Source organism: Hoplias malabaricus, chromosome 3 (assembly GCF_029633855.1).
Source record: "Hoplias malabaricus isolate fHopMal1 chromosome 3, fHopMal1.hap1, whole genome shotgun sequence".
NCBI lineage: Eukaryota > Metazoa > Chordata > Actinopteri > Characiformes > Erythrinidae > Hoplias > Hoplias malabaricus.
In genome coordinates, this window is record NC_089802.1 from 62,940,706 (window position 1) to 62,955,210 (window position 14,505).

The following is a 14,505-nucleotide window of genomic DNA, read 5'->3' on the forward strand; positions in this document are numbered from 1 at the left end:
GGAAATTAGCTATTAGCTATTATAACTACTGGTCCCCTAGAGCAATAAGGTACACTACAGGACGTCATTGGTAGAAAATGACTGATCTTGACCTGCATTTTCATGACAGAATTCAGAGGACTGAAGCAAGCAGGATTGAGGTATCAATGAAGGCGTGCCAGCGAAGTAAGGAGACCTGATTAGCGCCTTACAAAAGGGAACGGTTATATGTCAGCTGACATCAAAGGATAAAAGCACAGTTGACATTGCAATGAAGCCTCGAGTCTGTAAAGACATACGCCTTTATCCACTTATACTGGAGCGCCCTCTTGTGGTCAGCTCTGGGATTTCAAGACATGGCTTTCTGTTTTGTAACTTGATAACTGAATCTAGGCCTAAGAATTCAACGTTAAGCAATGTTAAGACTGAGGTTTCAGCTTTCCCTGTAGTTACACTTTTCACTGACCTCACAGTCACCAAAGAACCATGAAGTTTTTTTTTTTTTTTAAGAATAAAATGAAGGGAAAAAAAGGCATAATCTCAGAGGCAAAGAGGTCAGAGCATCCTTGAGATTTGAGTGTCCACTGGAGCCGATATTGGCTCACAGGTTCCATAATTCAGTAAGTTTACATGCTGAATAATTCATGCACCAAAATGTGAAAGTTTAAGGAGCCATGATGCAGCGTCTGAAAGTTCTTTTGCAAAAAGAAGTCATGTCTGCAGGGTGCCCTTCTGGTGTGTAATTGTGCCATGTTGTTCTGGCCTTTTCTCACAGTGTTTTTTTTTTTTTTCTGGCTGCTGATTTTCTCTCCCTGCCCCTCCGCAGAGCTGACCTTCTGAGAGGCAGTTGTGTGGTTAAAGCAGCCCATTTTCAAGGCTCTTGCAGCTCAAATCAAAACTCCATTATAGATTTTACCTCAGGGGGAACCCAGGGCCTTGAGAGGCTCTTCGCAATTTTACCTGTGGAAAAAGCTAAAAGGACGCACGGTTCTCCAGAGTGGTGTGGAGCAAGCGAAAGTGCCAGGTGTGTACCCCAGGACTCCGGCCTCATATTCGTGTGGTGGGCTGCTGGTGGTGTTATAGAAGAGTGGGGGGATCGAAAATGGAGCTTTAGAAACGCTCAGAAACCTCAAGCAACAGGGCCAGCACCTCAGGGAGACAACACCGAGCGTTCTCTAAGACTGGAGATGCTGCTGCATGCGTGCTAAATGTAATAGAGATGGCATACTGTCAGAAAAGAGGTACTGTGCAGCTACAGTTTTTGTCAGTGTCAACAAATGGTGTTAGGGTCCAAATGTGTACCTTAAAGTTACAGTACACTCACTTTTCCCAAAGGAAAAGTCTGTATTTGTGGCGACTGATGAATAAACTTGTATACACAGAATAGAGTCTAGACCTGGTTATAGAGCAAATGCATCTTAAAATACAGGATTTAAATATAGTCTGGTACACTAATGTAACCTAACTAAAAGTACTGAAGATGTGGAGGGGTAACACATTAATGTAATTAAAATAAATAAATAAAAGTATTGTGAGCAAATTAAGTAGGGTCATATCTGAGCATTTTCACTGCAAAAAAGCTAAGTTTCTTAAATCATAGACCTAAGGAACCAATGTCGTAAACTCATAGGCAGGGCTTTCAAGCTGCTTGCGAGTGGAGAGGTGGGTTTAGATAGAGATGGGGACCAACTGCACATTCATAGCGTAGCCATTTAAAGGCACCTAGTGGTCTACTAGTGAATGTAACTTGTAATTTTGTCATTTTGATTAACAGGTCTGACCTTGTTGATGTCTGGAATGGGGCTTTAACATTAAAGAAGATAATGTTCTGTGTCATTTCAGTGCAGTTCTATAAGATCCTTCGTACTTAAACGTTTCCGAACTGCCACCGTTTAAAGCTGCTATACTTCTGTTTTACTATTAAAACATAGGTAACAATGCTTTTCATGTATGATGCATGATACTCTGTTTGACTGTGACTTACCAATGCAATAAATTACAATGATGGAAACCAAAACTGGATCAACGTCTGTTGATGCTAAATATTTGAACCTTAAGATTTCAGTGAACCTACAGTTTGGAAGCTGTGAATGTAAGGGTTGACACCTATGAGACTGAGTGACAGAGCATGTAAAAGAGAAAGCGGAGGGAACAAGATGGAAAAACGAAACAGGGGGGAGGCCTCTGAAGAATAAATGTAACAGTTATTAAAGAACAACAGCCCGTCTCTGTAGCACACTTCCCTTGAACCATGTGTACTAACAAGCCAGGCGGGGGCTAGAGCCACAGCCAGATCCTATCAGGACATCTGTCACTTTGTGGTGACAGCCTCCTTTAATAAGTGACAAGGCCTCAATGCCTGTGGGTGAGGAGGAGGGAGGAAGGCCTGATTCTGAGCGCTCAGCCCAGGCCAATGCGCCTGTCAAAGTCTAGGAACGGATGCCCTTTTTAAAACAACTTGTCCCAATTACGGCCACTCAGTGCCCGATCGGTGCCCGGGAACGCTTGAGTTGGGCCATCACACATCAAAGCTGCCAACATATAATGCCCGCATGGGGTTCGAGTGGCAATTAGTGGCCCTCAAAGAGCAGCGTTTCATCAACAAACGTTTTGAAAATATGTCTTAATTTGAGGACGGGTGGGGTTTCGCGCAGGAGCCTGTGTGTGTGTGATTCTGAGAGCGAGCGACAGAAAGTGAGAGAGAAAGAGAGAGATGCCCTAAAGAAATCATTAAAGCGTAATTACTGCTCATCATCTGTGCAAGTGCTTACAAAGTGCCAATGCTGGATCTCAGCTCCTCTCCTCTGGGCAACACACTCTCTCTCTCTATCTCACACACACACACCAGTTAGCAGATCTTGTGAAAATGCAGGCCATCCCTTATTCCATTTAATGCCCTACTAAAAAACAGAGCATATGAAAAGCAGCAAATTCACAGGCTGCTTATTCAAAGAAGCTATTTCATATAGTGACCCTAAAAAAGGCTGTTTTCCTCTCCTTTTGGCAGTGGGCCAGTGGAAATATTACTAGGCCTTCAGTTTGGCCATAACAGTCAAATCTCTGAGAGGAAAACAAGGCAAAACAACTCTACTGTAATGCTAGCATATGCTAGTGCTCTTACGGCAGTGTGTTAGCATGAGTGAAGCTAACAGCAATTACTCTGCACATTTCAATTTTTTTGGGCCATTTTAGATAAAAAATAAATATTTAAAAAAATTTAAAAGACATTCCTGCCCTGCCATAGTTCTCCTACTGATCTGATCCCACACATTTTATATTAAAACCTGATGGTTGATTCTGCTGTAGCTTCTTAATGAGTCTGACACATTTGGCCTTCACTTCAGACCCTGAAGGCCACACCAGTGAGAGAGGTCTCATGGCGAAATGCTTAATACTAAATTCCACTGAGAGGAAAATCCCGATAAATATTATATGTTATTTTAAATGAAAAAAATTCAGCTATATTCCTCCAAATGAACATTTAGCTTTCTACAATGAAGACAAAAAAAGGTGCATGGCAGTGGCTTTCTTAAACAATGCCCCTAGTACCTGTCTTTAATCTATCAACAATGCCAGAGCTGGACGTCAGCATGATTTCATCACCCTGGGCTTGCATTTTAAGGCCTGTTGACTGCAGGGAACTTTGATTATTGTTCCATTGAATTTATGAGGCACGATCTTGTCCCGGAACACAGGTGCACTGTCACTGTAAGCCTTCTGACAAGCATGTGCACTTGACATGGAGCTCCTGTCTCATTAGAGAAAGCTGCCGGAACCACAGGGATGGCAGGCATCTCAAACAGGACACTGGATATCAGTGGGCAGGCTGTGGGTAAGGGGGCATCCTGATGCAAAGGAAATAATGATGTGCTCTCTACGATGGAGGCTTCTTGACTCCTCTGTGTGATGGGATTGCCATAACAGGCCTCTACAAGGTATGATAGGCATCACCCACAAACCCTTTAGACAATGAGACATCTGACTCAGACACACTAGGTGTGTCTCATTCAAGACTGTTACTAGGTGGGACACGTCCTTAGCAGCACCAGTCCAATAAGCTTTCTGTGGGGTAAAGACACCATGAGACATGGAATGTCCTAGAACAATTCTTATTATTTACTTTGTGTGATATCTTTTTTAACTCTTTCTACTTTGTAGAAATCAACCTTTATTTATTTCATGTTTCCTATCAAATCAAATCCTATGATTGTGCCCCAAAATCCTATAATCCATCACTTGCGGTGAATAGCCTGGTTGATTTAAGAATAAATCACACTGACCCCCATTAGAGGTCTGAAGAGGAAGGACAGCACAAATCAATTTTGAAGAGAGTTAAACTTGTACATTTGTTTACCACTGGAACTTGGTAATTGGGCCTTGGATTCATCAAACAGCATTAAACACGATTTTACTGTGAGAATGAAATCACATATCTCCAATAAATAAATAAATACATAAATATTAATTAATTAATTGTCTGAAACCGCTTATCCAATTCAGGGTCGTGGTAGGTCCGGAGCCCACCCAGAATCATGGGGCGCAAGGCAGGAACACACCCTGGAGGGGGCGCCAGACACACACATTCACTCACACATTCATTTGAGTCACAAATCTACCTACCAACAAGTTTTTAAACCGTGGGAGGAAACCGGAGCACCTGGAGGAAACCCACACTGACACAGGGAGAACACACCAAACTCCTCACAGTCAGTCACCCGGAGCGGGACTTGAACCCACAACCCCCCAGGTCCCTGGAGCTGTGTGACTTTAGTATAATTGAACTAACACAATTCTATTCTACATCATTTTTAGACCATTTCTCTCAGTCCAGACCTCTTAATATCTACATACTGTCATTATTTGTGTTTTCAAATAAAAGAAAACAGAGGCTGGGTTTTGATCCAACTCCCAACACAAGAGCTATCTAAAGGTCAGAGGTTGATTTTTTTGTACTTTTGTACTCTGTTCTTTAACAGGGATAGTCTGTTAACAGAGATGAATATTACAAAATAAATGCAACTTTAAAATCTATAGTAATATAGAACATGGTACTGAATACGTACCACCAGTTACAGGTGTTGGCAGTGTTCAGGGAATAAAAAGCATGAGCTCAAATATAAGCCACTGATAGTTCTGGAAGCCAGAAACCAGTTTGCTAAGACATGCATATAGACTATGGTCTGGCACAAGCCATACAGACAGATTAAATTAAGATAAACCTGTAAGAGTGATGGAAAGTGGAATATAAGGAGGGGAAAAATGCTGACTATTCAAGGCAAATCACCTGATCTGTGAAACATGGCATGGGCCTGCAGGGCTGCCAGAGGAACTGCCTCACTGTCTTTAGGAAGTGACAGCAGCATCAGGATGAACTCTGAAGTGTACAGGCACTTCACTGTGCAGCAGAACAATGAGCCACACGGAAGCTATATACTTTCCCAGGGCCTGGCAGTGGAAATGTTCTTGACTGTCCAAGTCAGTGTTTTTGACCTGAACACCCTTGAGCTTCAGGGGAAGAAACCCAGTTCGGTGATGTCTGTATGGGGTTACAAGGTCATAAGCCAAAGAGCTTTAGGAAAACAAGACTTGATTTTAAGAACAGGATCTGTTCGACTCTTATTATGGAGCAATATTTAGACTACTAAAAAAATATGATTCCCAAGATCCCATTTTACACTGTGATACAGCGACATGAACTTGATGAAGACTCCCATGTGAGAAAGGACCCTAGTTAAGTATGCTTTTATTAAAGTAACCATCATTATCAAATACAAATGACTAGTTTATTTATTGGGACAGATTAGGCTCATTTTAAAATGGAGACAAATTAATTAAACTTTGCAGAGTTAAGCATCAATTCTTTGGGCAAGGTGATCGAAATATTACAGAAATGTTACTGTTCATCCTATAAAACTAGATCTTAAAATAAATCATTAAGGTGGTGTATTTTTATATTTTTTATGCTGCAGAATTTAGAGAGCCAGGTTTTCTTATGTCACAAACTTTATTAATTAGGGGTTGGGGATTGGTTATGTGGAGTTAGAGCCTTAGACTAATTGCCTTCATGAAAACAAAAAACCTAACTTTAACAGATACATTTTTAGGGGGTTAATCATTTAGAGGTGCATATAAAATTGTGACTTCTGAACAGTATTATGCACTTATACAGCATTTGCTAAGAATGTGATAATCTCTCTCCCCTCCCCATCCAATAAATACAGAGTTCCAGAGAATACGTTGTATTTTGTTTAAAAATAAATACTAGTTGACCTACCACCAAAGAACAAAGATGAGCAAGAACACTTTGATTTTAAAAATTGCAACTACTTTTGTATTCAATGTAACTGTTAGATTAAACTTCACGCATTTTACTCTTGCTGTGCACAATGTGGAGATTTATAAACTGACTAACACCACAAAATGTCTCCCCACCACTAAGACACACACTCGTGAAAATCAGCAGTCCTCCTCTCTGCGAGACAAAATTTGTTGCGAGTTCAGAGCGTGTTCCTGTGTTCTTTCTTATTATTCAGCCATGGTTCAGGCTGTCCACGGCCAACTGTTCTTTGAGAAAAATTTTTCTGGTTCGTGAATGAGTTTATGTCAGTGGAAACACACCAAACGGTTCCAAAATAAGTACATTATGTGGTAAATCAGCGCAATACTGGGTATGCAAACTAAGACATATGGTGAAATATAGTTTTATGAATTTCTCCCCTCCCCTTAACACCAGTCACATTAATTGCAATCACTAATGTGTTCATATAATGTTTAAACAACATATTTTTGGTTTTTTTATATAAATTTGTGTTATCACAGACACTGGAAAAACTAATGATAAGTGGCAGACTAAAGTAACGGCTGCATGTGTAATACACAAAGGGTTTAATTGCAAAAACACATTACCTTACAAACAGCCACAATTTTCATATACCAGATACTACAATAAATATTGTAACAGTGCTATAATTTATGTAAATTCATTTGTATTGTAAACAAAACGCTAACATTTAAGTAAACAAGATCCATCATCTACAACAACACAAACTGACACTGATTCATAAAGAAACAATTAGAAAAGAGATCTGACCACTTAAGACCTGAATGTAGGCTCATTTATAACAAGGGTGCACTAGAAGGCCTCAGCCATGTTTTGGAAGCAGGAAAACTACCCAGAACTACATTACACCAGCCCTTCACAATCACAACTGTGCACCCCTGGCTTAAAACATCATAGAACATGGATGGAGGGCTGCCAGCACACATTGACCTCCAGTCTTTCATTTCCTGTCATTTTCCACCTGCTCATCCTCAGGTTCGTCAAATCTCTCCTGTTCAGACGAATCTGAACTCGTCTCTTCTCTGTTATCGTTTACAAATGGGTCTTCTCCCTGCAAACGAGGAGAGAGACAATGTTAGAAACTATAGTTTCAGATAGCTCATATTCTCTCACCATCAGAATCAATGACATGGATGTGAGGTCTGGTGAATCATTCATATTTACCTTTATATATTTCTCATAGCGAACTTTAACACTGTCATTATTTATTATAGCTTTGGCAGTAAGAACACTCTCCCTTTTCAGTTGCTCTTTGTACATCTGTGGAAGAGACACACAGATGCCAACATTCATCCAAAACATTCCCTGGATCTTTCTGGATACAAGCATTTCTATACAATCAGTAAGAGGGTCCGTACCACTTTGCTTTTTACGTGCATAGAAGATTTGAGATGCTGCTGCACAGAAGGGAAGAATGCAGGAATGTGCATCTCACAGGCCATACAGTGCACCACCTCCACCTTTCTCATGTAGTCATCCTCTGTCACTCCTGTTGAACACAGGCAAGTGGGGAGAGAGAGAGAGGAGGAGGAGGAGGAGAAAAAAAAAAAGCCCTCACCATACATACTGTAAAAGTAATATAAACGATATATATTCCATCACATCTACAATGTGAAAACTTTAGAGATGAATGTAAAATTGTTTACATTTAGTACAATTTATAATTCCCTATTTTAAGATTTAAGGAAAAGAGCAAAAGAATATAACGTTGTGCGTGTTAAGTAAGCAAAAAGCAAAGTATGGACAGAGTATGGGCATATCTGAATATCTGTTTCAACAGCTGAATTAAAAGTGTTTCATCTTACCATGGTATTGGTGCAGTTATGGTGCATGGTCTAGTGCAGGTTAAATGTGTGTTTCAGGTAAATGAAAAAAACTTTGACATCAAAGTTGATCAAAAACGTTCTGGGTTCTAGCAGGAATCTAAATTTGGGTTGCAGAGACCCAGGCAGCAGGTGAGAGTGATGTTTACACACACTATGCCAGCCATCAATCTGGATAGGAGTTGTAAAATTATAAAATAAATTTTATATCATGGCTGTCAAGAAACTTGTTTTTTTTTTTAAATGAAAATGTGTGAAGCCATGCTTAATAGGACCAAAGACGGTGACATGAACTAGGAACTACCAACCAGCATGGTCTGGTTTTACTGGGAACATTTTATAAAATGGCATGACTGCAGACATCAGCAGTACAATGAATTCTGATGTAAGCAGAAATGTTCCAGTCCAACTATTATCTTCAAAATACCAGATGAGTTTGATGCTGCAACAGCACAAGGTCACAAAACTGCCAAAAATGATTCCAAAAGTTCTCAGGGCTAAAATGCAAAAATATTCCTTGCCAATCAAGCCAGCCCACCACCCTCAACCTTCCTGAGAAGCATTTATTTAGACAAGGCTCAAGGCAAAACCTTTCAAACAGGCAGGGAGTGAAAAATGATACATGCCCTAAAATGGAGGACCATGCATTATATAAAGTTACTGCGGTTCTTATATGGTGCACAAAATATCAGTCATACTTTACTTGAATCTCACTGCACAAACATGTACTCTCTGAATCATTTCTGTTAGATAACATGTGTTCACACCAAAAACACCAAACCCTTGTGGCATTTCTTTTCATTACTTCAAGCTAAACATACAGATTATTCTGTCAGACAGCATGGCACAATAAGTTTAAAAATATCCTTTCTTATAAAACTATAATGCATAAACACTCTGGATTCAAAAGGAGACTAACCAGCCCCTTAAAATATATAAACTTTTATGAAAGAACATCTGTATCAATGATTAAAAGAAAAGTAAAAATCAACATGTACCTTCCATAATTTTCTGGTCTGTTTTCTGATCTGAGAAGGTGCGTAACTTGCAAAGAGCAGACACTGTTTTTCGAAACTTGTGCACCATACAGTCCTTTAGCAAAGAAAAAAGTTAGAGAAAAATTAAATTCCACATGAACACAAGCAATAAAATACATAAAAACAGCAGACCTGCAGACTCACATGGAGAAAGTTAATGACCCGGTCATCAAACTTGGCTTGCCGTCGAATGTAGTCTAGAGTTTCACGGTGATATGTGCTTCCAAAGTGCTTCTCAATGTCTTGGTCTTCAAATGTGCGAAACTTACAGAATGCACACGTGAAAGCCAGTCTAAATAATGATAAAACAGCAACACATTGTACTTGACAGAAAGAGATGCATGTTTTAAATGACAAAGGAAAAGAGGTTATTGATTTCACATAGTGCTGGGAGATATTAGTGCAAATCAATATTTTATTTTATTAAATGCACATTTGACCACAATTACGAATAATGAACGATTATTTTGTTTTTGACGCTCATATTTCAGTTACGAGTCCTGTACTGTAAATCTGCTCCAGTATTACAGCTGGGATTTTTTTATTCTAATGTTGCCGGGAGTTTTTCCTCTCTTGTTTTCTGAGCACTGTTTATATTCGGTGTGTGATTGTACTTTGGTCGCTGAAACAGTTTTTTCTCAGCATTTACATTTGACTTCTTTTTGTTCAGTGTTATATGAATTATAGTAAAATCCTAGCACATCCACATCACAGACACTGTTTTTCTTTGGTACAAGCTGCTCGTGTTGCTCGGTCTGCCTCTGCATTTAGGTTGCTTCCATGTGGCAGATAGGTAAAGCTTGGTAGCATGGTTTTAAAGTGACAGTACATGAACACAGTGGGGACAAAAATTGTTATTGTTACAAAAGAAAATTTGATATAACATCAAATAGAAGTTCTGAAAGTCAATTTCGACTAGTTAATTAATTGCCCAGCCCTATTTTCACATATATTCACCTGTTCATAGTTTAAAAAAAAATTAATAAATAAAAAACAAATCTGCAAACAAATCTTTATTCTACCATGTTAAAAACATCTTTGGTACAATATCCCTCTCAGAACTGTGAGTTCATTGGACAATTACAACTAACAGCAGGAGTATGCAGTCAACCAAGTCATATGATAAATATCAGCAGAAACTTCTAACTCTAAAGAAATGTCACTAAAAAAGTGACACTACTATTCTCCATTCTCTTATTTTGACTCTATCCTAAGTAAATAGGTCAATCCAAAAGGAAAAATAGATAAAATGACACAAACACAGGAGAGAGAAAAGAAAAAATGAATGTAGTTGGCAGCCCGAAGGTCTGATTTTGTGTGAATTACTCACTAGTGTGTGTTTGTGTGTTCACTACAATGGATGGATTAAAATGAGTGGCAATTTCTTCACAATGATTAATAAAAGGTGATTCTTCTTCATTAGGACTCAGCCAATTCATAACAAAAGACTGTTTGAGTATTTAGCAAACTGAAACCATTTCTAACTAACTGTCCCACTAGGGTCCATCCAGTATTACCTGTGCTTGTCTCCATATTTCTCACGATTTTTCTCCCGTCTGCGTCTTCGCTTCTCTCTGACACGAACCTTCTCAACCTCAACTAAGAAGAAATGCATACAAACTTTCAAATTAAATATTCCTAAACAAAAGTAGGACACCATTTATAAACTATATAGTGTACTCAACATTTAAATAACTGTTGCACATGAGGCATGGTAAGCAACCCAGTTCTTAAATGAAGGATCTGTACTTGACTACTAGCATAAGCAGGAGAATATGGCTCATTTGTAAATACATACCATCTTGTGTGCTAAGGTGATTTCCATCAGACGTAATATGACTCTGCTTTTAATAAAAAGAAAGCGATTTATTATTACACAATATGTATTGGGCCTGTTGAAATAAACACAGAACTACATAAAAGGGAACTCTAACACCTTATACGCACATAAAACAAGCACAATAATAAATATGGCGTCTCACCTGTGTGAAATTCAGAGCTGTGACAAAAGGAATATTAAAATTAATATGGTAACAATTTTTACAGAGATAAGCAATAAATAAAACATATATAAAGAATAAACAAAAGTATTACTGCATTGAGTATTAACATTGAGAGTATTACACATTCATCTCTTCCAAAAATACCTTCACCAAATCCTGTTTTTGGGATAGTTCTGACAACCCTCGGCTTCTTGACAAACGCGTTTGGAGACACTGGAGCCATCATCTTGCGCTTGGTCCCACGGAACACTGGTATTGCCACACAGGAGTGAACATTCTGAGTGCTTACCGCACCCCGCAGCCCACAAAACTGATACAGAAAAGAATAATAGATCAAGCTTTGGTGTGTATGTGTCAAACATATGCAAGCAGCAACAGCAAAGAGTGACAAACTTACCCCTCTAATTTTAGCTCTGCATTCTGTTGCTGTATCCCCTCCTCTCTGTCCATGCAGGTGTTCAAAATGCACAGACATTGCCCTGCCACGAGACCCAATGGGTGCTGGCCTTGTATATGTGGTGGCAAATGATGTGGGAGACACTGAGAGATCATTATAGGAGGAGTATCGGCTTCCTCTCCTCCGCCCACTGTCTGATAGAGGTGACCTGGACCTTCTTGAAGATTCACGATAAGGCATTCGCCAGCTTAACGGCATATCATCTGTCCAGGCAGTAGAGCGTGTGTGACCATATTCTCCACATTCATGTTCATTATTTGAGGGCTCAAGATCAAAAGATTCATAGGCACTATATCTGGTGAAAATTTACAAGGAAAACTGATTATAAAAAAAGATTTAATCCAGAACTCAGACACATTTAGAATAAGTCTCTCACCCATTAGAGCTGTCTGTCTCGAAGGTTTCAAAGGACTCTGAAGATCCAAATGGAAACAACCTAAACTCTTGCCAACTAAAGTTCTGCTCTAAGAGAAGGAAAAGGGAGGGAAATAAACGGCAGGTATATCAACCGTAAGACTGACCTTTAAAAAAAGATGTCCAAAGGGACATGTAATGCCACAGAAGAACAGTTTTTGGTTCCCTAAAAGGACTTGCAAAATTATTCACTCCAATATCCACATACGGTGGTGGTGGGGGGGTTGTTAACGACTACTGACGTGCAGACTGACCAATTAAATGTTTACAGAGAAGGTTATCGACCAATAACGGTAGCTCTACAGTCAGACCGTCCAATCAGAAAATTTACACGCCCCTTTCTCACTCAAGCGAACCAATCAGAGTAGGGGAGGGCGGGACTAGTTTGTGAACGAAACGCTTCTCGAAATTCTATGTAAGCTCCAGAAAAACAAAATCCCGGACGTTTGTGAAATTCCGCCTGGACATTTTTTTTAGGTCTAAAAAAGAGGACGTCTGGTCACCCTAACATACGGTATTTAGTAGCAATCCATGGCCAAGTCTGAGGGCCTTTTAAACAAGGCAACACAAAAGCTCAGTTCTCAAGAAACCTTAACATTGATCACATTTAATTTCTATTATTATGAAAAGCTTTGTTGTAACCACTAAAATGTTCATTAGAAACTCGCATCTCCGTTCCTTAGAGAACTAAAATGGTTCCTCAATAGCATTCATCTCAAACACTGTATTGTAGCACCATATTTCTTAAAAGTGTTAAAGTTAGCCCCATTAACTGTTCCCTGTTTGGGAGGGAAATGTTTTTACCTGCATTCTCAGATGCTGACATCAATGGCCGATCTTCAGCTGCAAAACTAAGCGCCAAAGCATTACTGAGCATTCAAAATATTACAATTCATCAAAAAAAAAAAAAAAAAAGCCTGGGATCAAAACATGGTTTTAGATATTTTTAAACCACAAAGTACTTACTTTGAGCCACAGGACTCTTCTAATGTTCTTGGAGCACATTCAGAGAATAGTCCTCTTGAATCTCCAGATGACATTGTCCTAAACCTCGGCTTGAAAGTGGGGAAACGTAACTAAAAAATGCGCTGATTCAGACTCTCTTTCTCAAAAGAATAGGTCCCAAAGTGTTTCACGGTCTAGTCATTATTAACGAAGGACTGGTAGGACAACATCGATGAAACTAGAAAACGAGCAGGCACGATCATCACCCAAACAGTGTCTGGAGTAGAACTCGGCTAAACTTAAGACCGCGTTCAATCAAACGTGAAAAACTTAGTAAATTTTGAGCTTAGTCTACCACAAAGGGACTATTTTTTTCTTTCCTTTTTTCCCACACACCTGGGTTAAATGTCGGAGGGGTCTCTGATCAGTTGGTGACTTATATCAGGTGTGTTCCAGAAGAAAGCAAAAGAATCTAGAGCGGAGATCCAGATTCTGACCCTACGATACCAGCACCTAATATTTAATGTGGTTCATGCGCAGTTTCCCCAGTAATTTTCACTTAACCCTCGTCCTTGAGTGGAAACATTATAGGACTTTTTAAATACTGAAACGTGTCGTATAATATTAACTGTTGTTTTTTTGTCAACGATCCGTGTACATTTTATTAACGTGTTTCTTGGACTGAATGAAAAACGGCTCGTATATATCTTCAAAACAAATATACAGTTCGTTATTTTGATTGGGAAGTGTGGGCGCGCTTAAAGCACTCTTGCACCTCATTGGTCAGTCTGAGTGATCACCTGTTTTTAGCGGCTCAGGGGCTCTCGGCTGTATAATAAAAGTCCCAAACTGTTAGAGGTCAGGGGCTTCGTGACACAAGTGTTTTCAGTTTGTGTGAGATTAAAGACTTGTAGGTGTATTGGGTTTTTGTATTAGAATTTAACATGGTGGGATATTTTATTGGAATATTAAATCGTCAATAAATTACGCTTCGTGAAATTAAATAAGCATTATTATTATTATTATTATTATTATTATTATTATTATTATTATTATCCAGGCAAGTAAAGTATAAACAATAACAAATACATTGACTTTAAACTATGTGTTTGCATAAAATATAACAAATCATATTGCACAAGCAGGAACAATTAAAACAAAAAGAAAATACAGATAAAAAAAAATAATGACCAAAATAAATTAAAATAAAACTGATATCATATTCAATCTTTTAATAAATGTGTCTACAAACCACTGATGCTTCCAGACTCGCATCCTTCAAATTATTCACTTCATAAATTTCATATGCTATAAGGCAGATAGTAATGCTGGAAATGTCCTCTTTCCATTGGAGTAGTGTAATTTATATAAATATGAAGACAATGAATGGAGGAGAAGCTGGCTTCAAATATAAAGTGGCTAAATGAAATGCAGAAATATAAAAGGGAATATGGAAATTAATAATCTGTACAAAAATGTGATCCAAAAGGTATAAATCATGCATCAA

General features: G+C 38.8%; 1 protein-coding gene across 3 annotated transcripts; it reads right to left on the bottom strand.

The window, feature by feature from the left end:
- Positions 1-6,834: 6,834 nt before the first annotated feature.
- Positions 6,835-13,663, bottom strand: znf326 (zinc finger protein 326). Of its 3 annotated transcripts, none has more exons than XM_066665375.1 (13): positions 13,020-13,663; positions 12,858-12,904; positions 12,016-12,103; positions 11,580-11,934; positions 11,327-11,492; positions 11,162-11,178; positions 10,978-11,020; positions 10,697-10,778; positions 9,324-9,471; positions 9,141-9,234; positions 7,678-7,808; positions 7,484-7,579; positions 6,835-7,370 (listed from the first exon to the last, which is right to left on the bottom strand). In XM_066665375.1, the coding sequence occupies exons 1-13, from the start codon at positions 13,091-13,093 to the stop codon at positions 7,260-7,262; spliced, it is 1,452 nt and encodes a 483-aa protein (XP_066521472.1). In that variant the 5' UTR covers positions 13,094-13,663; the 3' UTR covers positions 6,835-7,259. The 3 variants fall into 3 exon arrangements, with proteins under 3 accessions (XP_066521472.1, XP_066521471.1, XP_066521473.1); XM_066665374.1 differs by having other exon boundaries at positions 10,978-11,023; XM_066665376.1 differs by having other exon boundaries at positions 10,978-11,023; positions 12,016-12,098; positions 13,020-13,662.
- Between the last annotated feature and the right edge of the window lie 842 nt (positions 13,664-14,505).

What these genes read in the sequence shown, in the direction of transcription:
- znf326 (XM_066665374.1), bottom strand. Translation starts at nt 13,093, where the DNA reads ATGTCATCTGGAGATTCAAGAGGACTATTCTCTGAATGTGCTCCAAGA. An exon ending in GTCAGCATCTGAGAATGCAG is followed by an intron (nt 12,104 to 12,857) that starts GTAAAAACATTT and finishes TCCTTCTCTTAG; the next exon opens with AGCAGAACTTTAGTTGGCAA. An exon ending in GCTATGAGAAATATATAAAG is followed by an intron (nt 7,371 to 7,483) that starts GTAAATATGAAT and finishes CCTCGTTTGCAG; the next exon opens with GGAGAAGACCCATTTGTAAA.